The sequence below is a fragment of the Theobroma umbraticum genome, unplaced genomic scaffold (genome assembly GCF_002168275.2).
Source record: "Theobroma umbraticum cultivar Fairchild unplaced genomic scaffold, ASM216827v3 scaffold_30.0, whole genome shotgun sequence".
In the NCBI taxonomy this organism is placed as follows: domain Eukaryota; kingdom Viridiplantae; phylum Streptophyta; class Magnoliopsida; order Malvales; family Malvaceae; genus Theobroma; species Theobroma umbraticum.
The window spans coordinates 4,516,527-4,537,138 of NW_018397254.1; the positions used below are offsets into that span (position 1 = coordinate 4,516,527).

Below are 20,612 nucleotides of genomic sequence, written 5' to 3' on the forward strand. Positions count from 1 at the left end.
CTCCTCGTTTAAAAGGCAAGCCAATAAAGAAAATTAAAATTGCATATTAATATATATTTTTTCCTTTCAAAGGGACTGAAGAAGAGAGCAAAGAAAACGTTGCAAAAAAAGGGAGGATAGCTATAAACGGAAGGCAAGGATAGGAAAAGAAGTATTTTCTGGAGTTAATTCCTTAAAATTTGATTATCTGGGGTCTTATAAATTCTGCTTCTTTGTCTTCCAATTGTCATGTACTTGACTTTTTTTTTTGAAGATCTTTTTTGAATGAGTTAAGGTTGTCTTGTCTGGGCTGAGTGTTGTACTTGTGTTTTGGTTTTTCTTAATTTTTGTTTGTGATATGAGAAAGGTGAAGTTTAAGAATGTTAAGGAACTCTATGGGGGTGAAAGTGAGGTTTTCAAGCCAAAGGCATGGAATTTCTTTTATACTTGGTCTTTGTTTCTGGGTTCAATTTTCTGGGTTCTAGAATTGCTGGTCATGGCTACTTATTAAAAAGTTAAGGCTTATTTTAGGATGAGATTCTTGGTTTTGGATTGTTTGTTTAGATAAATGAGTTTTTTGGGTTTGCCTTTCTTTGATTTGTTTGTAAATGTTAACTTGACATTTTCCTGTTGCTGAAGAAAGGTGTTTTTTTTCTTTCCTTGTTTGTCTTTTTAATTCCCTTTTATTTGTTATTGCTTCTTGTGGAGTGTCAAGATTGGTGGTAAAGCTCAAGCAACCATGTTTCTTCTTCAAGTATGAATTATAGTTAATATGAAGATATGGATATTATGAGTATAAGTGTTAGGCGGTTTAGTTTTTGTTTTAGCATTGGTAATGGAAAAATAAAAGATTGACTATTTTAATCTTGTCAATTGAAGATGATCTGGGAATTTTTTTTCTTTGTTTTTGTTTCTTATTTGTTCTTATCTCATGTATTCTCATTAATCAATCAAATGTCTGTCAACTTTTGCCTGTATTTGTTGTGTTTGGATTATGTACTACTTTCTTCAAAATGCGAACTTCTGAGTATAAAGGGAGAGCTTTTGGTGTAATGTGTTAGCTTTGTGGCTTTAGCATTGTGAATTTCCTAAATTTCTGAAAGCTTATTATATTCTTCTTTGATATCTGTACAGGTCACATCAGTGTTGAAAGAAAGTTTCTGTTCAGAAGGTCTTGCGCATGAAACTGACTGCCCAGCTCCATTGAATATGGTGAGAAATTTTGTTGTGGCGTAGTTAGTGTATTCTGTTAATTTCTTTCCAGTTTTGTGGCAAATTATGATTCAAGTAGCACAATTCCCATGGACATTAATTGCATTGCTGATCTTTTAAGCTTGTTTCAGAGTTTTTGTGATAAATTTGTTGTGTTTATAAATTTTAGTTCTGTCAGGGATTTGGAAAAGAGCCAACCGGTTATTTCATTGCATTGAGGCAGGTTTTGTTTTGTGTTTATTTGTTGTGATGCTTTTTGTTACTTTTAATGAATAGTGGTTTTTGGTTAGCTTGGTTTGAGTTGAATGCTTCTTGATGGAGTAAAAGAATTAGAATCAAGCATATAACAAAGAGAAGATACATATTTTTTGTGATTTTTGTCATTTAGATGGTGGCTAAGAAGGAACAGAGACATGGTAATATGGATGCTGGATTGACATGTGTGAATGCGGTGTAGATTTTAAATTTTTTACTTCTTGAGTTTGAATTTGTGATGCATGGGCACTTTGAAAATTAATGAAGCATCTAGTTTCCACATTCTGAATGGAGTTGCAATTGGTTTTACCATGATACTTATTATAGTATTTTCTTTTTTGGTTGTGATTCTCTATTGCCTTTCAGGGATCATTTAATGCTGAAAAAGGATTTAGCGGTGGCCATTCCTCAAGCAGTAAATTAGGTTTAAAAGAAGAATCTGGGACATGCAACACCTGTGCTCCCTCATGCTCACCATGCGTGCATTCTCAACAAGTGACGTCAATGGCAACTAAGACCAATGGTTTTTCAGGTGAAGCCTGCATAAAAAAGGATGGTAATTGTTGCTCTTTTAATGATGCTGATTTGTCATCTTCTCGGGTAAATAGTACTTGCAATGATAGACATCATGCAAGCAGTGAGACAAGCCACCCTCTTAGTGCATGTTTGAGTCGTGAATCCTTCTCTGAAAATGCAGAGAGTGAAGAAACATTGAGGGATTGTAACACCTCCGAAGGCATTAACATGATTAGAAAACCAAACTTGTGCCGAAATTCTGCTGATAATTGTGGTTCATTGAAATCATCAATATTTCATGATAAGGTTGTCTCGAATCAGCTTGAGAAGCAGAAGGAATTGGAGTGTCATGGAGATAACATCGCTTTTATTTGTGGATCAGACTATGCGAAGACAAGGGGTGGTGGCCATAATAGTGATGCAGACAAGAAAAATATGTCTTATAGCTCAGCTTCAGTTGATAGTTTCTCTGAGATTGAAAAGGCAGTTAATGCTCCACCTGCTTCTTCTTGTTTAGTTGGTAGTCCTTGTGACGAGGTAGACAATAATCATCCAAGGAGGTCAAATAGATCTACCAATGTGTCTTCTCAGGAGATTTTGTGTTGTTCAAACAAATCAGACTTATCAGAAATTTCATCCTTGCGAGATTCCTGTGCTGGAGCTAGCTCGGCAAAGGTGTTCTAGATTGTTGAAATTCTTTCTCTTTTATGTGGCGAATAAATTTTTTTCCTGGAAGTTGCTTAGGATTTAAAACTAAATTTCAATCTGTCATTTTTAGGGAGAACGCTCTGAGTGCTCTGAGGAACAAGTCCAATCATCTTTCGCGAGAGCAGATGCCCTACGGATTGGCAGTCAGATTGGTGATGAGCATAACTCTGCTGAATCTATTCAACCTGATACTGGAATAAATGGAAGAGAGCAAACGGCTGAAGTAAAGTCCACTACAGTGGTCAAGGACGTTAATATGGAGGAAAGCACTATTGTCTCAAGGCCTTTGGCTGGCAGTGATGCATCTGACAGCTTGGAGTTGGAAGTATGTATAGTGTTATTCCTGTTATATTCTTATGTTAGGCATGTTCACACTTTGGCTTGGCATTACTAAATCTAGACTAATTAAGCTCTAGGTGGGTAGGAACAGATGCTGTAGAAAGCTTTGAATATTGCCAGCAAGTTTATTTTGGCTTGAGAGATCATGGTATAACATCTATTATGAATGTTGCCTCTCTGATGCCTAATTCGTATTTGAAGAATAGCTACTTGAGGAAAATTTTCTTAAGTTTCTTATGCATGAACTACAATGATGGTATACCTTTAAAACATTTTGCTTCTCATATCTAGGCATCCAATTGATATCTTCATGACCACAACGCTGTTGCACAGGGACTTATTTTCCCTTCTTGCTATATTTGTCTCTGCTCAACAGAGTAGGCCCTTTGTATATTAATTGTTGTCTCTGGATAAGCAGGTAAAAGTTTGTGATATATGTGGTGACATCGGACGAGAGGAGTTGCTTGCTATTTGTAGCAAGTGCAATGATGGGGCAGAACACATGTATGTCTTGTGTCTCTCTCTCACTCTCTCATGGATGCATATGTGGCTTTTTTTCTTCTTATGTTTATGCTTTAAGGTTTATGGTTCATGTGTTTAATAGCACCTTCCTTTTCTTGTGGGATACTGAAATGTTGACATTCCATTTCCATAAACCAGTTATTGCATGCGGGTAAAGATGGACAATGTTCCCAAAAGTGATTGGATGTGTGAGGAATGCATGCTCAGTAAACAAACTGAGAAGCAAAAGCAAGACAAAATGGAGGAAGGAGTTGGGATATTTAAAATATCAAATAGTTTGGAGCCAGAAACCAAGGTTGAGGGAAGCGAAGCATATAAAGTTAGTTCAAGCCGTTTGTTCTCGTCTAAGAGACCTGCTGGCAGTTTACAAGTAGTGAGAAAGACGCCTTTTGAAACAGCTTTGAAATCACCTAGCACTTCTAGTTCCAGCAGTAAAACTTCAATGCATCAATCTGGAGGCCACTCTTCTAGCACTACTCTGAAAACTGTGTGCATTCCTACTGAATCAAGTATTAAATCACCTAAATTGTTATCACAATCTCAGGTGTTGAGGGGTATAGTTCTCGTTCACCTTAAGGCAGAAGCTGTGCTTTATTAATTAGAATGTCAGCATATAATTCTTATTCAATAACTGAACAAGCTTTTATTCTGGAATTGCAGGATCTCTTTTTAAGTCAAAATCATTTCCTGCTATGAGCTCAAAAGAGGATGTCCAGATGCTCAAGGAAGGTGGTAGCCGCATGCAAGGATTTGCTAAAGAAACTGCTGCAAGTGACAGTAAATTGGGAGTTCTAATGATGACTAAATCAATGTCATTGAAGAATATGAGGTCATATGGTGTGAATAATAGTAATCCTGATAGCGGATTATGTCCTAAGTTTTCTCATGGTGAGGATTTGAAGAGATCAAGGCATGCAAAAGGACAGTATTCAACCAAGACAGAAAAGAAATTGAGATTAGCGAACAGTGATTCGCTTGAATTAGTGGCTGATAAAAGAATTGCATCTCCTAGCAACAATAGTTTGCGACACTCTTCCAGTTCCTCTTGTCATGGTCTAATTACTATGAAGGCTGATGAAATATCAGATAATTCATTGAAAATTTCTGGTCACTCTGCACAAGGAGGTTCTGCAAGTGAAGAGAAAAAGAGAGTTGTTGATGTGAGGCGGCATGCTGAGTACTCTGCAGAAGTAGTGCCTGCTACCTGTACAAATCAGTCAAATGCCAATGTCCTTCCGGATGAATGGCCTTGCCTCAGAGATTTGTCTATGTTTGCTTCTTCAGTACATATGCCTTCTTGGATTTCTGCTGTTCCACAGCTAGATTATATATGGCAGTATGATTTTTAATTCCTTTATTATTGCTTGTTTTGAAGTTTGTCAACGACTCTTCGCCTTACTGCTTCACTGCTTGGCTTTTCAGTGTCTTATACAAGGCCTTTTGACATGTTTTGCAGAGGCAAGTTTGAAATTCAAAGGAGTGGAGGACTTCCATTTACTTGTGATGGAATTCAAGCACACTTGTCAACTTGTGGCTCACATAAAGTTGTTGAAGTAGTGCAGAAACTGCCTCAAAAACTAGTGTTGGAGGAAGTACCTCGATTGAGCATGTGGCCGACTCAATTCATGAAAAGTCATGCAACTGAAGATAATATTGCTCTCTACTTCTTTGCAAAAGACCTCAACAGGTTTGTTAAAATATTTCTTCGTGTGGAAGAGCTATTTTTCTTTCAGATAACTTAAGTATTTAACATTCTACATTCTTCTTGTGCAGTTATGAGAGAAGCTATGAGAACTTGTTGGATAGGATGATTAAGAATGAAGTCAGCCTCAAAGGGAACTTTGGCGGGGTTGATCTTTTAATATTCACTTCTAACCTACTTCCAGAAAAATCTCGGCGTAAGAATTTAAGCTTTACATTTAACATGCATCCACAAAAGCAAAATGAAATTTACATTTACATTTTTGTCTAAATCTTAAGAAGTTTCAAAATTGCAGGTTGGAATAACTTGCTGTTTTTATGGGGTGTATTTAGAGGAAAGAGGGTTCATTGCTCAGGAAAGATTCCAGGCATGTCTGCTTCTGAGAATTTGCTCCCTCCTGGAAAGTCAAGTGAAAGTACATCCGCGTCCTTGGCATCTTATAATACTCAACAAACGTTAAACTCCATCACTTTGCTTGACTCACAAGCTGTTACTTCTGGAAGAATGGTTGAAGTTTGTGAAACCAAAGCTTCTTGGGAACAGAAACCTCCGGATTTACAAACCAGTTGCAGTCAACCAATGGGCAGAGTTGATGGTGAAATGGAAAATGAGCAGTTTTCCAGAGCTGACTCATCTCAGGTAAATTTTTGGCTTCTACTTGTTTGTTGATATTGGGCAATTATGGAGGGCAAAAGTTAGAGAGGAAGAGAGATGAGAGAGTGTGGTTTGTCTCCTTGAATTTGTTCCCCTGGTCTGGTTACTTAAGTCTTCTTTGATCAGAAGTCGAAATCAGCTTTTTTTGTTTTTTTTTTTCCCTGAGGCATTAAGCAGCATCTCATCAAGAAAGTTGGGAGTAATTATCTTTGTGGAATATACTAAATAGTTTCAATTTTCAAGCTATGAGTAGTTTGTGACGTTGTATGTTGATGTCCATATATAATGTTGTCATTGATTAAAACATTATTTTGGTTGTTGACTTGCTTTTACTCTTTTAGTTTCTTCGATACCTATTAAGTTTTTCTTATTTATGTTTGTGCTCTTATTTTTCTTCGATATCTAGTGTTTCCTGCAGAGGCAAGAAAGAGACTTGAAGAGAAGACCCGAAATTGATCTCAACAATTCTCTTCAAGAAAGCGAAGAATATACTGAAGATTGTACAGAGGCTAATGGAAGAAATGACAGCAAGAGGTTGAAGAGTTGTTTTAGTGGAATGGACATAGGTAATAATAATATTAAAGATATAAATGAGAGATGTTCCATTGCTATAAATGGAAAAGTTCCTAGCATTTCTGCTGAGTTTAAGTGTGATGGAGCTTATGATAAGTCGATATTTTCTCCAGAATTAGATTCATTAGGTGATAAGAATAGGTGGAAGGCCTTGCAGCGGCAAGTTCTTTCAAATGACGGTGGGAATCAACTAGATTCCAGTGTTTCAAGTCTTGAGCTTAAGCTTGGGGTTGAAAGGAGTTCTTCAGATCAGGGAATTATGCCGCCGGTTTTCATGCTGATGGGCAGTAAAGGTTTACAAGTAGGGAACTCTGATAGAGAAACAAGTGGTGATACTAATCCTTTGCTTGCGCTTTCCCTTGCGTTGCCTTATCCTAAGAAGGGCGGAGTATTGAAACTTGATTCAGAAATGCAGGTACCCAAGTGCCCGGAGGTGAACACTACACTGTCTCTTTTTGGTGTATCTTCAGACTCTTAGGTAGAGAATAATGGCATGTAAATAGAGTTCAGGACAGTGATTTCATGGTGTATATTTGCGTTACAGATAATGACCTATAGGATGATAGTTTTCCAAACTTTAATATGAAATCATACATAGAAGCTTTCTCACCTGTTTATGAATGGTGGATTTAGCTTTCTTTATTCATAGATTCACAGCTACCCTGTGAATTAGTTAAACGAATTGTAAAATTAGGAACAAGTACAACGACTGCTTATTAGATTTTGATTTGACCAAAGATGATATATTGGACTTTTGAAAGTCGGAAATTTATAATTAGTAAAACAAAGAAAAAAAATTCAGTAAGAAAACTTTCATAATTGTAACAAATTTAGACATAAAGTTTGATAATAAAATTGTCACGTTAAATGCTTTAAGTTAGGATCCAAGTTTTACAAAATATTTCTCTTTCTACATCTACTTTTAGTACCATGAACACCCTTAAGGATAAACAAGCTTAGCTGAGGAAAAGAACTAAGTTTGATTTTGTCATCAACTCCCAGGGCAATGTTGGGTTCCTCTACAGCATTGAAACGACAATTACATACGAATTAATTCGTGCTACAGCTCAAATTTTTTTATCAGAAACTCTAATTTTACTGCTTTAACATAAGTAGAAATGCAAAACCACCCTCGAGAGAACTGCTCAGCTCTTCAAATTAATATACAGAAATCATTGTTTTCTAAAGTATATAGAATGAAACCAAATTCCAGCCAAGCAGATAGGGTAAAGAGAGAGCTAAACTTCAATACTACCTCAATTTTGTGATTCTTCAGCGCGGATGATCGAGAGCAGGTTGCTTGTACATATCCACACCAATGACAGAATCAATGACTGTCTGCTGCAAATCTAATAAGTTTGAAAATCTTTTGTTTACCTATCTAACATCTCAATAATTATGCAGCAGAAATGGAGTTTGGTTAATTGTTAGAATTCCTTTTTACTTATTCCACAACTTCTTCACATTATTTATTTGTTTGATGGGATTTGCTTTTGTATTAGATATATAAACTTGACTCTTAATTTTAGTTAATAATTATTTTTTGAAATATTATGTTACATAAAAAACTATATCAGAGGCATTCCGAGTATAAAGGCGTCCATGAGTATTCTGAGTACAGAAGTATGCAGAGATGTTCCAAGCGCAAAAGCCTTGAGTTGTTTCAAGTGCAGAGGCATCGAGGGTCGTTCCAAGCATGAAAACACCCAAAAACAAGTATAAAACAAGTATTTATACGAAAATGTGAAAGTAACTTAGTGATAAGATTCATGAATTATTTTCATATTTGGAATGTTTTTAGAGAACTTGGTTTAATGACTCAGATATGGAGGTAGTTAAGAGAATTTCTCTTAATTGCTTCATCATTTTCTTCCATACCCCTAGTACATTATCAAGTGTCACTACTCCACGTTTACTACCTAACTATATTATTATTCTTTTAATATCTATAAGACGTTCTTTAACGTGCTCTTACATGATAAGCATCTTCTCTCATATTGAGTTTTATATCCCATAAGTTGTTATTTAATGTGCTCTTCCATGACAAACACATTCTCTCATAATTGAGTTTTATATCTAATAAGTCATTTTTTAACGTTCTTTCCCATGACAAGCACATTCTTCTATGATTGAATGTATTCTCTTAACTGCTCCCATTCAGTATAAATATGAGAGTCTTGAAAATTAAAAAGTAATTAAAAACAATTATAAATTCGACAAAGACTATCCTTAAAATTCTTTAAAAACTCTTCTAATTATTCTTTTTACTCAGCTCTTCTTATCCTTAGTTGCTTCCTCCACTGCTTGCCACCAAAACACTTACGCTTCAAGAATTACTTTAGATTTTCAATTTATCACATCAAATGTATTTCATTTCATTTATTACAACACGTTCTCTCTCTCCTTATCAAAAAAATCTTTAGGAAGATTAAAAACATTATTTTCAATAATCAAGTTTTTTTTTTTTGGCATGAGATAACTTTCGGTAGCTTAGAAAGTTGAAACTAAGTCAACCTAATACTAGTTTATTTTTCTTGAAAACACAATGTTCTTCCAAAACAGAACAGATAAAAAAAAAAAGAAGCCAAAAACAGAGTATTCCAACAGAGATAGGAAGGTTTGCTAAAAATGTAGAATCGGCAATCTGAGTGACGAAATCTACAACTCGTCCTGCAACCATTTTAACAAAAGATAAAAAATAAAAATCATTGAAAAGATCAACCTCATCCGTATTTTCACCCCATTTATGCGAAAGGAAAATCTTAAGAGCTCCCATGGCAACTAAGCACTTCTTTTGAAGATGAATACCTCAATAAACTTTTCCACAGTTGAGAAGTAACATGTAGTGCTGCAATCCTCCATGAAAGAAAACCACGCTTTTCACCAATATGGATTTAAGTAAAAGACAACAAAAATTCCCTATAATACAGCTACATGTGAAACCAGAAAGGTCACACAAGAAAATTATGTGTCCGGTCAACTGCCTTCTCCTTCATCAGCTGATGTAATTGATACCGTTGATGGCGAACCAGTATTGGAGCAATTGTTATGCAATGGAGGTCCATGAAGTAGAGGTTTCCCTCATAACTGCTGTCATTAAAGGTCTCAAATGGAGCCTTTCTTTTTGAGGTGCTACGTGAGAGGTTGTTGTGTGTCACGTTGAAAATTAGTAGAAAATTTAACTCAACCAACTGCATGGAAATTCTATCATTCAAGTTGTTGTAAGAAAGGGTCCAAACTCTCATCTCTAAATCGCTTAAGATTAATGAATGGATCTCACTCAATTTTCCTAATTCGAGTAAAATTTTGCCTGTTAACTTGTAAGATAAATCAATAGTGGACATGCTCTCAAGAAAATCGTCCCATATTCGTAGGACGCACTCCATGTGATAAGCTCTATCCAGTCTTCCTTTGTGTCAAAGTGATAAAAAGTCGTTGCATACGATTTGCCATAACTTGATCTAAGAGTTAAATGACCCGATCAAGAAGATATAGGGCTAGAAAGCAGATTTTGAGAAAGATTCATGATGCTCAAGGAATACAATTTGCCTTGGGATTCTATCATTTAGATGATTAGCTTTCAAAACCAGGACATTCAAAGTCAAACGAATGTCATTCCATCCATTCTGATAAATTGTTTTGAAAAAGATCCATAAATTAAAGTACATCCAAGTTGCACAATTCCATTGGAATGGAGCTCTCGAAAGATTATTGGACAAAGCCAATCTTTTCAAATTTGACAAATTCCATATTCATCTGGTAAGCTTACTAGACAGGTTGTTATTACTTAGATCAATATCAATTAAAGAATAAGGAAAACCAACACTCAACATATCAGTATTAGGTATCTCTCCAGTAAATTTATTCCCATCCAAATATAATTGCGACTAACAATTTGAGTTGAACAATGTAAGAAATTATAATATATATATATATATATCCTCCCAAAATCAATAAATTTTTTTTTTATGTTTTTAAGCAAATGGGATGAAAAGGGTTCAAGAGCGTTTTTTGGATTTTTGTTTTGGCTTCGCTTGGATCATCTTGCCGAGTTTGGATAATTATGAAAGTCTGATGTTAGGCCTTGGTGTTTTCTTGTACAGAGATGGCTTCCTTTCTTTTGCAGGATTTCTCCCAGAGTTTGTATTATTGTGTGTTATCTGGTATTGGTCTTTTGAGTTTTTTATGCGTATATTTGGGCGGGGCTTTTGATATTTGGAGGATTAAGTAGCATTGGTGGGGTATTCTCAACTGTATCGTGAGAGAATAGCGACCAATACACTAGAGAAATTGGTCTCTCGTTTGTTTTGCTTTGTACTCTCGTGATGGGGAATAATTCCATTCCCGAACTATTAATGAAGCCAGGAGTATGATTTTCAAAGAAAAAAAGCTCAACTCAGCAAAAGCTTAATCCTGAACTAATGGAGTCAAGACACATTTGCTGTCGTTCATCAAGATCAAACACTACGCATTCCGGTGCTGCTATCATACAACTTAATGAATGAAAGACTTCCAAGCTTTTAGATGATCAGCAAGCAATTTTCCAGGTCAATAACCGTAGGGATCTTTTCCAATATGCTTCTCTGTCTTGCCTGATTGTGGCGGATTTCTTTCCTCTTAGACTCATTACTCCATTTTATCCTGCAGGAAGTGCAAGTCCTCCTCATCATGCCAGCTCATTGGCAACCCTCCACATTCCATGCATAAATCACAGGTGCCTTTACATCCACTACACTGTGACAACACATCTTCCATCAGGGTCGGAATTGCGGGACTTTGCAATTTCTTCCTTCGAATTACAGGGAACTCGGGCCTAAGTTTGAAATATGGTTCCCCATTGAAGGTATGGGTTTGGGGAATTATTTTTCCAATATCTAATTGATCAATCTCGCAGTTTGTCCTCCAAGAGATGATGCCAGAAACAATCACAGCAAGCAATACGAACAAGAGAAAGATGCAATACATCAATGTTACATCCCATGGCAGAATTAGATCCAGAATAAGTCTGGGATACCCAAAAACTGAATTAAAGATGAGTGCATGAAGAAACATTCTCCTATTCGTCTAAACGATGAAGGAAAAACAGGAATGATTAATCAATTTAAGATCTGATTAATAGTCCTTTTCCCATATAATACTATGTCTGCATTCTACGGTTTAGACTGCTTTGGGAATTTTGTTTCAAACCCTGAAGTATCATTCAGGCACCAAAAATTTCAGTTTTTTCAAACAGAATCTCCAGTGCCTTTTAGTGACTAAGGCTTCAAGTCATTGAGAAATATAGTTTCATGAACTAATGAGGCAAAAACAAATCTCTAAAGTGTGATTGCAATTGCATTAAATTAAACAAGTATGATTATGATTAAGTTAAATCTCTATCTTATCATCCCATATTTTAAAATTAAACATAATCAACATGTTTTTATTTGTATAAAGATGAATTTAAACGGAAAGCTATAAGTGAAACATCATTAATCTTAATTTGAGTATGAATATGAAACAAAATTTGTTTATGTAACAGTTAGACTTGTTAATTTAAGCATAATAAGTTTTCAATTTCAGGTAATAAAAATTTGTTGCTTATCAAATTATAATTATAATGAGCTGGAAAAAGGAAGTTAACAAAAAATTAAATTAAATATTATTGTTCTTATCATCCAATAAGATCGATTTCCAATTCTTATTAGGCCAGTGCGAGCGTATGCTCCTTTAGAACTAGGAAGACATGACCTTGGATTTGATCCTCGGACTCCCAGAACAGAGCAAAACAGAAGCAATTTCTACAATCCACAGTTTCCTGGTCCCGAAAAGTGAAGCAGTATGCATGCCTTTCCTCTCACAATCTCTTGTATCCATTATTCCATAACAGCCACTCACAGCTTGCTCCAATAGCATCATCATCTGGAGTCTGGAACTGGATCCGATCATTCACCAACTGAATATTTCTCGAGTAACAGCTACAGTAATGTACATTATCCGGAAAATGACCTCTCCCCATGAGGGCTGTTACCATTCTTAAAGTTAGCAAGAAAGTTATCAGTAAGAGTAGGATAGTTTACGTAACTTGTAAAACTATACTTAATTTAAAATAAATTTAAAAATTTCTTCGATCTAAAATGAGTAGATAATTATCTAGAATTGGGATTACTCTAAAAGTATTAATTTCAAAAATTTTGAACCACAACTCATTCATCATATTACAAAATCACTCTGAAATAAATTTAAACGAAATTGAACTTAATTATTCATAATAACTTTACACCATTCCTCACTTTATTTTTAAGCTATCGATTGCAGGAGTCTAAATTATAGAATCCTTCAATTTTCAAGCCTAATTAAAAGTGTTTTATTTAATTAAACTTCTCAATTTTTTCAAAAAAAAAAAAACTTATTCAGGCTGCTGCCCGATTGTCTAATTTTTTAATTTTATTATGCTCTTTTTTCAATCAAATACAGCAAGAAGACGACAATATATTTGGTCTAATTCCATCAACTCTAAATCAGAATACGGAATTGACTAATCTAGTCAATTCAAACTCAAACTTCTAGTTTTCAGAAAATGAAATCAAAATGATGGAATATAAGAAAATTCATCCCAAATGAAAATAGTTAAAGCAAAAAAAAATCAAGAAAATTGTTTTTCATGATGGGTTGAAGCTGGCCCACTTGATGGTTCGAAAGGCTAATTCCAAACTCCTAAGCAGGCACTACGAAGTACTGGGTACTGACAATGCTAGCAATGGGCTTATAACTTGAAGGGCGATAGCATCAGAGCCATCACCCTTTCATCTGGGAGAGAAGAAAGGCCTCTCTCTCTTTTATTAGTAGTTTCTTTATGTGCTGCCACTGCAGGGCAACGGAATCCAAGTCACCAAACACGCCAGTTGTGGTGGGAGGAAAAAACAAAGGCAGACTGCAATCTTTTCTTGGCCTCTGCTTGTAAACCAACAATTCTGTCCACATCTCGAAACCAATAAGAAACAATCCCATCGCAACCACAATCTCTGTGTCTCTGTTCCTTTGTGTGAAATCCACTCTCCAGCAGAGTGGTTGGTCGTCCCTTTATTTTTCAAGTGAGCGTCTAACCCAACCACTCTCTTGTGGCTCTCAATCCTATCCCAAAGATTCATTTCACGTTTTCTCTTTTATTCCCTATAGATTCTCTCATCAGTCTCACACCCCACAAATACAAAACCTATAAAAAAAAGGCTTCACCAAACCCACCCCTCAAGAAAAAAAAAAACTTTTGGGGGCTTTTTGTAGGAAATGTCGTGTCAGTTTTGGGTAATATTTTGCTTTCTATCTCTTTTTTGATTCTTTGATGAGCGTTACAGAAACATTTTTGGATCTGATTAGTGGGTTTTCTATTTTTTTAATCAGATTTGATCACTTGGGTTGGGACTCCTAACTCTCTCTCGAATTCGATTCTTTTTCATTGTGTTGCGTTTTTAAGGTAAGACTCCTAGTTCTTGTCGAATATGTGGAATGTAAATGTAACAGTCCGTTTGGTTTTCTGGACCCGTGTTTTAGCATTTCATATGCATGTTGTCTGCACTCTTTCAAGTTCTGCTTTTGAGTTGGATTTTCTCTGAATTTCATCTATTTGTCGTGGTCTTTTTTCTTTTTTCAGTTACCATTTTTGGGGAACTGTCCCTTGTTTGGTATCTTTGATTGAAATGCGTGTTTTTATCTTTTAATATAAAACACCAGTTCTAAAATGGTGTAAGCTTTGGACTTGTAGCAGAAGCCTGTGAATCCAAAGTTACTCTTTTTATGGATTCTTCGATATGCTTTGCTTCAAAAGGATATCTTGTTTGAGGATGTATTATTTGATTCTATTTTATTTTTGATAAAGATCGATATCGGTGGCCTACAACTTCCTCTAATGATTTTTCTTACCCTTAAATGTGGCTTGTGCTTAATTTTCTTGCCTAAGTCTCCTTTCATATTGTTAATTGGTTTCAAAATGTGAAAAGAAAACTTTTCTTCCTCTTAAATTATCATTTTGCAGTTGAGAGCTTGGGATATTTCAATGCTTTGATTATGTTTATAAATAATACAAGCAAAGGTTTGGAATTGGATCTTGGTCTTAATAACCCGATGGTTGAGAGTTCATAGTTCTTGAGTTTTTAAAACCCTGCTTACTTGACTTGAGCTTCTCTAAATCTTTTATTATTCGATAATATTCGCATCCAAAATTGCCTTCTATGTTGAACCAGATTGCTTCGCACATTGTTAAATTTAATCATTGCTTGTGGTTACTGAATCTCACTGCCTTTGGTTTCTTCAAGTAGTTGCCATGTGTAAAGTTGCTATACTATCAGCTAATGTCAAATTTTTAGATCAAGCCGAAGTAAATTATGCGTCTAGTTTAAAGGACACACTCACTTTTAAGACGGAGAATGAGTTTGAGTATGTGTGCTAGTGTGCTTAGCTTAAGCTGTTCACCTGCTGCTAATTATTCATTTGTCATTATCTTCATTTCACTTAAAAGTCATGCACTACCAATGTTTTTGTCTGCCTCCTGCGGATCCTTGCAGTGATTAAAGCTGATTTTCTTACCAGAAAAATGTATGCTGTTGTGTGCTTTTGCCTTATATCTGCCAAGGAAGAACCACAACATAACTACTTGTAATTTAAGTGATGGTTCATGGTTACGGTAGAAAGGGTTGCGAGTAAGAGGTTATTTATCGGTGCATTCTCCCCCCTATATAGACATAAGATGTGGTATAAGAGATATGTTACTGGATCTGTCTCTTTTATTAATGAGAATGATGTTCTCCTGGAGCTAATCCAGTTGTACTTGTTCTCAAGGACAAAAAAGTGTGGAGAGTAGTGGAAGCATTGGTTGGTGAGTTATTATTCTATCGATATAGGTCAAACATGGTGTCTTTATTTCAAAAGCCTGCATATGGTCCTTTGGATAAGCCATTTTAGTTACAGATGATGTTCCATTTACAAGTCTGCACTTCCCTTAACAATTATTCCTTCACCCATCCTGTTAAATTATTATAATACTAGCAGAGATAATAGAAGGCAACACTCCTTGTTTGGTGATATTATAACTGAAGCATTCAACTTAAAATATAAATTAATAACAAAAATATTTTCATTGAAAATTATTGCTCTTGATTTCTTGTATTGCAAACTCGAAGCTCAAGTGAAGATGTTCTATCTTCAGGTTCTTTTTCATTGAGTTTTAAATTCAATTATTACGGGAAAAAACACCTTTCGATTTAATAGATTCGATGCCACTTCAGTAAATTAATTATTTTACTACATGTTTAATTTTTGCAGATGGGAGACGTAGCTAAGGATCTAACGTCTGGAACTGTTGGAGGGGCTGCACAGTTGATAGTTGGGCACCCTTTTGATACCATCAAGGTTAAGCTTCAAAGCCAACCTGCTCCACTCCCTGGGCAACCACCCAAGTATGCTGGTGCTATGGATGCTGTCAAGCAAACTTTAGCTGCTGAAGGCCCAAGGGGTTTGTATAAGGGTATGGGGGCTCCACTGGCCACTGTGGCAGCCTTCAATGCCGTCCTTTTTACTGTGAGAGGGCAACTGGAGGCATTGTTGAGATCAGAACCTGGTGCCCCCCTCACAGTTAGCCAGCAGGTTGTTTGTGGGGCTGGGGCTGGAGTTGCTGTTTCATTCTTAGCTTGCCCCACTGAGTTGATCAAATGCAGGTCAGTATCATGGTTTTCCTATTCTATGTTTCTCTCAATTTTTAGCTATAGTACCTTATGGTCTTTTTTTTTTTTCCCATTTTCAAGTAAATTCTTGATTTAGTTTACCAAATCTGTACAACCTGGATGTAAGGAGTGCTGGTAAGTTTTTTTTCAAATAATTTTCCACTTTGTCATTTGGATGGGATAAGTGTTAACTCATAAAGTCCTCAAACCACCTATTTACTTCTTGGGTCTTATGGTGAAAGCAGATTGCAAGCCCAAAGTGCACTGGCAGATTCTGGCTCAGCCGGTGTGGCAGTGAAGTATGGGGGGCCAATGGATGTAGCCAGGCATGTTCTCAGGTCAGAAGGTGGCATAAGGGGTCTCTTCAAGGGCTTGGTTCCAACCTTGGCACGTGAGGTTCCTGGAAATGCGGCTATGTTTGGTGTCTATGAAGCACTGAAGCAGTACATGGCAGGAGGGCCAGACACTTCTAAATTAGGGAGAGGCTCTTTGATCGTGGCTGGAGGCTTGGCTGGAGCTTCATTCTGGTTCTCTGTCTACCCAACTGATGTTGTCAAGAGTGTGATCCAGGTCGATGATTACAAAAATCCTAAGTACACTGGCTCCATAAATGCCTTTAGGAGGATCTTAGCTTCAGAGGGGGCGAAAGGCCTGTACAGAGGGTTTGGTCCAGCCATGGCCCGAAGTGTCCCTGCAAATGCAGCATGCTTCTTGGCATACGAAGTGACAAGGGCTAGTTTGGGTTGATCAATTGTTGCACACTGATTCCTCACCAAGCATGGTTAAAAGCTTGCCGTTGTTATCATATTGCTTTTATCGAAGCCAATTATCTCCGTCAATGAACTATCCTGTTTAAACGAAGTTTTGGCAATATGGTGACAGGGTTTCTATTCTTCAAGATTGCTGTAACTTCCATTGACTGGAGGAAACATTCTTTCAATAATCAACCATATTTATAGTTACTCCTAGCTAAAGCTTTTTTCGTCTTCTGTGTGGAATATTTGCGTCAAACAATGGAAAACCAATCTCTCTAACAAAAAAAACTCGCAAGAAATCTGGCCCATGCTTAGATTTGTGGGTTTTGGTTTCAAAGCCAAAAACTTGGACTGAGTTCTATTTTGGGTCACAAGAAACAACAGACATGGCCCGTGGAGCATTGAACTGTGGCTCCGTCTGTGTAGCCTCCATTTCTAGCTTGTACAGGTCGTCTGCCACGTAACTGTAACAAACTAGCGCATGGCTGACTGAAAAGGAGGGCATATGTAACCGTTCCAGAGTTAATAGCTCTGCACAGATAAACTACCTTAAAACACTTGTTCAATGATCTCAACCCAAAGCGCAAATCTCATCCCAAAATAAAAGAAAATGGAAAATGGAAGAAGATCTCACTCCTCTATGACTCTTGCCTCCAGGTTGGATCATTTGGATTTCATTGTGAGTTTCTCCCTCTATCATAACATACCAAATATTACTTGCAGTGGCTTCCACTTTTATGCTTGTTTTTGTTTTTGGTTTTTTTTTTTTTTCATTACGAATTCTCTTCAACACAGATGAAGTATTTAGAAGGAAAACGAAGTTTGCAGAAAGGAATGGAAAAAGAATGCATGCCATTAGATTTGGCAATGAGGGAGGCTTACTTCAAAGGGTCGTTGTTGGACAGGGTGACATCTCTTGAACATAGACTTTTCCAGGTAAAAGCAATGGTTTTTTTTTAAAAAAATTTCATTAAAAAAGAAACAAAACCAGTGTTTTGGGAAAAGAAAATTAAGGAAATACAGTTATTGAGATTATGCCCTTTAAATCAACGATGATGGTCGTGTTTCAAGCCTTCAAAGGTGGTTTGGTCTTCGTGCATATCACAAATTAAGGTTGGGAAATCATTCTGAAATTTCGGCTTGATCTCATGTGGAATGGGGATTTTGACAAGAGTAGTGGGATGAATAGAAAATTTGGAATGATTTGATTCGCCTTTTAATGCAAGGATATATTTTGATTACAATACATCAACTTGATATTAAGCTTGACCCCACCCCTAGTAACACTTTTAGCTCTCGCTGGCTCCTGACAGCAACTTAAGGTCAAGTTCATTTATAAGAAAGATTCAAGTCAATCAGGGTCCTTACTAAACCTGCCTTGAACAGTACCCTTCCTGGTTAAAATGGTCAGTCATCATGTTTTTGCTTAAACACCGTGGCTACACCTCATTTCCAGATCAGTACAAATTGCAGCATACTGAAATATTGTCTTCCAATCATCATGCAGAAAACTTGCACTCTTTAAAATTAGGTACCAGAAGACAATGTTATGATTTTTTTTTTCCCTTCATTGACTAGCATAGAATAATTTAACACCACAAAGTTATATTTTTCCCTTCATTGATAATCTTGCTTATTTTGTTCTCCTTGTTTTAGCTATGCTTAGAGTTGGAATCCAGTAGCACATCTAGCACTTCAACATCAACATCTGGTTATGCATCTTCCAGCCTAGGATCCAGAGGGCAACCAATATCTCGCTCATTGCCTACTTTCATCAACTCAAATCAAGCTCACAAACAGCCACCTCATCAAGTCCTGTTCACCAGGCCTGAAATTCAGGTAATTAGTGTCTCTGAATATTCTCCTCGCACCGACAAAGACAAAAATAAAACTATGGTTTAAATAATCATTGTTAAACAACCTCATTAGGAATCTTGACACCCCATTATTTTAGTTTATTCATATTATATTTCACTTTTGGCCAAAAAATTAAGTGTTCAGATGTTATCTTGATGAATTGATCGCGCAAGTCCATATGGCGATATTATTATTAGCCACAGTTGGCTGATCAAAATTTTTTACCCTTTGAGAGTTGAAGCAAAGAAGGCTTTATTTCAAAATATTTTTTCCACTTTAAAGTTATTGGCAATGATTTTCTCTCATTGCCCTTCTCTCATTGATATGTAAGAAATTTCACAAAGTACATTTGATTATGTGCATTATCTTTGACTAATTTGTATGGTGATAATTAATGAAGCCAATGATGATTTGATTTACCTTTAATTTGAGTCTACATCTGCTTCTGTCTTCATGATCTTTTGTTTGGCCAAAGTGAGCTCTATGTTCCTACTCTATCATATGATCCAGATCAGGCATTTCCACATGGAGCTAGGCATATATATCCAAGCAGATCATCTGATTTGGGATCTTTTTGTTTAGGTCAAGTGTGGACAGTCTGGACCTAATAATTGGTCCGAAGAATCATACGTACGTTTATATACCATCAACCATTAATCAATTCTACTTGTATTTGGCTTCTTTATCTCAAATTCTTGTATTGAAATTCTCTTTCTGAATAGAATTCTGATGGGATGTACTGCACTGTTGGCTTTTGTATGTCACAAAAATATGAATATAATTCAATTGGCATTTTTTTTTTGTACAGGAAGAATCTGAGGCAATGCTACAAAAGAAGAAAGATCCAAACCCTCTTAAGCAGCAAGTTGGGAACAAAAGGTGGGGCAAGAAAGAAAAAGTAAGCAAAACTGGGAAGAAGGTATCTCCCAAGTGGTCGCATTGGAAAATATTAGGTTGCTAATTAACCTGCCTTTTTCTCCAAGCTTACGTTTCTTGTCCAATGACACATTTGGATAATGCAACTTCAATTCTCTAATTAATTAGTCCCATTGGTTGCTATGATCTCAATTAAGCCAGGGTTGCAATGAATTTATTTATTAAGATCTTGTAGGTGTATTTCTCTTTCCCTCCCGCCAATAAACAAAGAAAGATGCCTAACATCGAATTGTCTTCAAGTGGGTTTTCATTGAAGTCCAAGGCTTCTCTCATGGAAAACTGGACCTTCCATGCTTTACAAGTCAAATAGCAACATAAATTGCAAGCAGACAGCTACTTCACTTCAAGATTCAACGAACCCAAATTTCAGAAAAACAATTTGGAATCATTGATGCAAAGCAACTGGCTTGATCAGTTAATTGGAAGCCTCAAAGGATGAGGGAGTTGATTCCTTCTTAGAGCTTGACCTCTTATGACAATACTAAAAAAAAAAAAACCCAATAGACGAAGCCTAAATTATTCTTTGCTTGGCTACTTTTTGGGTAATTTAAAGATATCAGCAAACCAATTAGACAGAATTTAGACACATATGGGAAATTCAACATCATGTCTCATCAATGGGACTAAGGCTAGAGCCATTTGCACCAATCTCTCACATTCTCCTGTCAACTTTTCTTACGCAGTCGTTGGAAAGATATGGCAAAAAATGACAACCCTTTTAAGAAAAAAAACAAATGTAAATGAGTAAAATATTGAAAGGGAACAAGAAGTCATGGAAACAAAAGCTGGTTGGATGCTTGATGTCCACACGAAAAAATTATAATTAATGTTTAGCATTGTTTTAATCGAGAGACGATCAATTTGCCTGTTTCAAATATAATTGGGGTCAACAAAGGAAATTTAGATGAG

The 20,612-nt window shown here is 36.2% G+C and overlaps 3 protein-coding genes and 1 pseudogene across 7 annotated transcripts; 3 read left to right on the forward strand and 1 right to left on the reverse strand.

The window, feature by feature from the left end:
• On the forward strand, nt 1–7,197 carry LOC110415240 (protein PARALOG OF AIPP2-like). Of its 5 annotated transcripts, none has more exons than XM_021426839.2 (11): nt 1–133; nt 1,114–1,191; nt 1,813–2,637; nt 2,741–2,995; nt 3,428–3,513; nt 3,670–4,085; nt 4,192–4,867; nt 4,988–5,218; nt 5,305–5,429; nt 5,529–5,872; nt 6,294–7,197. In XM_021426839.2, exons 2-11 carry the CDS (start codon nt 1,189–1,191, stop codon nt 6,936–6,938), a joined length of 3,606 nt encoding a protein of 1,201 aa, XP_021282514.1. In that variant the 5' UTR covers nt 1–133; nt 1,114–1,188; the 3' UTR covers nt 6,939–7,197. The 5 variants fall into 5 exon arrangements, with proteins under 5 accessions (XP_021282514.1, XP_021282522.1, XP_021282530.1 ...); XM_021426847.2 differs by having other exon boundaries at nt 59–163; XM_021426855.2 differs by having other exon boundaries at nt 130–151.
• A 2,044-nt stretch (nt 7,198–9,241) lies between these two features.
• Nucleotides 9,242–9,804, reverse strand: LOC149527719 (cuscuta receptor 1-like; annotated as a pseudogene).
• A 3,428-nt stretch (nt 9,805–13,232) lies between these two features.
• BOU (Mitochondrial substrate carrier family protein) lies at nt 13,233–17,144 on the forward strand. Its single transcript, XM_021442596.2, has 4 exons — nt 13,233–13,744; nt 13,841–13,913; nt 15,758–16,149; nt 16,401–17,144. The coding sequence occupies exons 3-4, from the start codon at nt 15,758–15,760 to the stop codon at nt 16,900–16,902; spliced, it is 894 nt and encodes a 297-aa protein (XP_021298271.1). The 5' UTR covers nt 13,233–13,744; nt 13,841–13,913; the 3' UTR covers nt 16,903–17,144.
• Nucleotides 17,145–17,485: 341 nt separating this feature from the next.
• Nucleotides 17,486–19,728, forward strand: MSP2 (microspore-specific promoter 2). Its single transcript, XM_021437936.2, has 4 exons — nt 17,486–17,589; nt 17,706–17,846; nt 18,567–18,749; nt 19,576–19,728. Exons 1-4 carry the CDS (start codon nt 17,521–17,523, stop codon nt 19,726–19,728), a joined length of 546 nt encoding a protein of 181 aa, XP_021293611.2. The 5' UTR covers nt 17,486–17,520.
• The last annotated feature ends 884 nt before the right edge of the window (nt 19,729–20,612 follow it).

What these genes read in the sequence shown, in the direction of transcription:
- LOC110415240 (XM_021426831.2), top strand. Translation starts at nt 338, where the DNA reads ATGAGAAAGGTGAAGTTTAAGAATGTTAAGGAACTCTATGGGGGTGAA. An exon ending in CAGCTAGATTATATATGGCA is followed by an intron (nt 4,868 to 4,987) that starts GTATGATTTTTA and finishes CATGTTTTGCAG; the next exon opens with AGGCAAGTTTGAAATTCAAA. An exon ending in ACTTCCAGAAAAATCTCGGC is followed by an intron (nt 5,430 to 5,528) that starts GTAAGAATTTAA and finishes TCAAAATTGCAG; the next exon opens with GTTGGAATAACTTGCTGTTT.
- BOU (XM_021442596.2), top strand. Translation starts at nt 15,758, where the DNA reads ATGGGAGACGTAGCTAAGGATCTAACGTCTGGAACTGTTGGAGGGGCT. An exon ending in ACTGAGTTGATCAAATGCAG is followed by an intron (nt 16,150 to 16,400) that starts GTCAGTATCATG and finishes TGGTGAAAGCAG; the next exon opens with ATTGCAAGCCCAAAGTGCAC.
- MSP2 (XM_021437936.2), top strand. Translation starts at nt 17,521, where the DNA reads ATGGAAAATGGAAGAAGATCTCACTCCTCTATGACTCTTGCCTCCAGG. An exon ending in TGGATCATTTGGATTTCATT is followed by an intron (nt 17,590 to 17,705) that starts GTGAGTTTCTCC and finishes TCTTCAACACAG; the next exon opens with ATGAAGTATTTAGAAGGAAA. An exon ending in TTGAACATAGACTTTTCCAG is followed by an intron (nt 17,847 to 18,566) that starts GTAAAAGCAATG and finishes TCCTTGTTTTAG; the next exon opens with CTATGCTTAGAGTTGGAATC.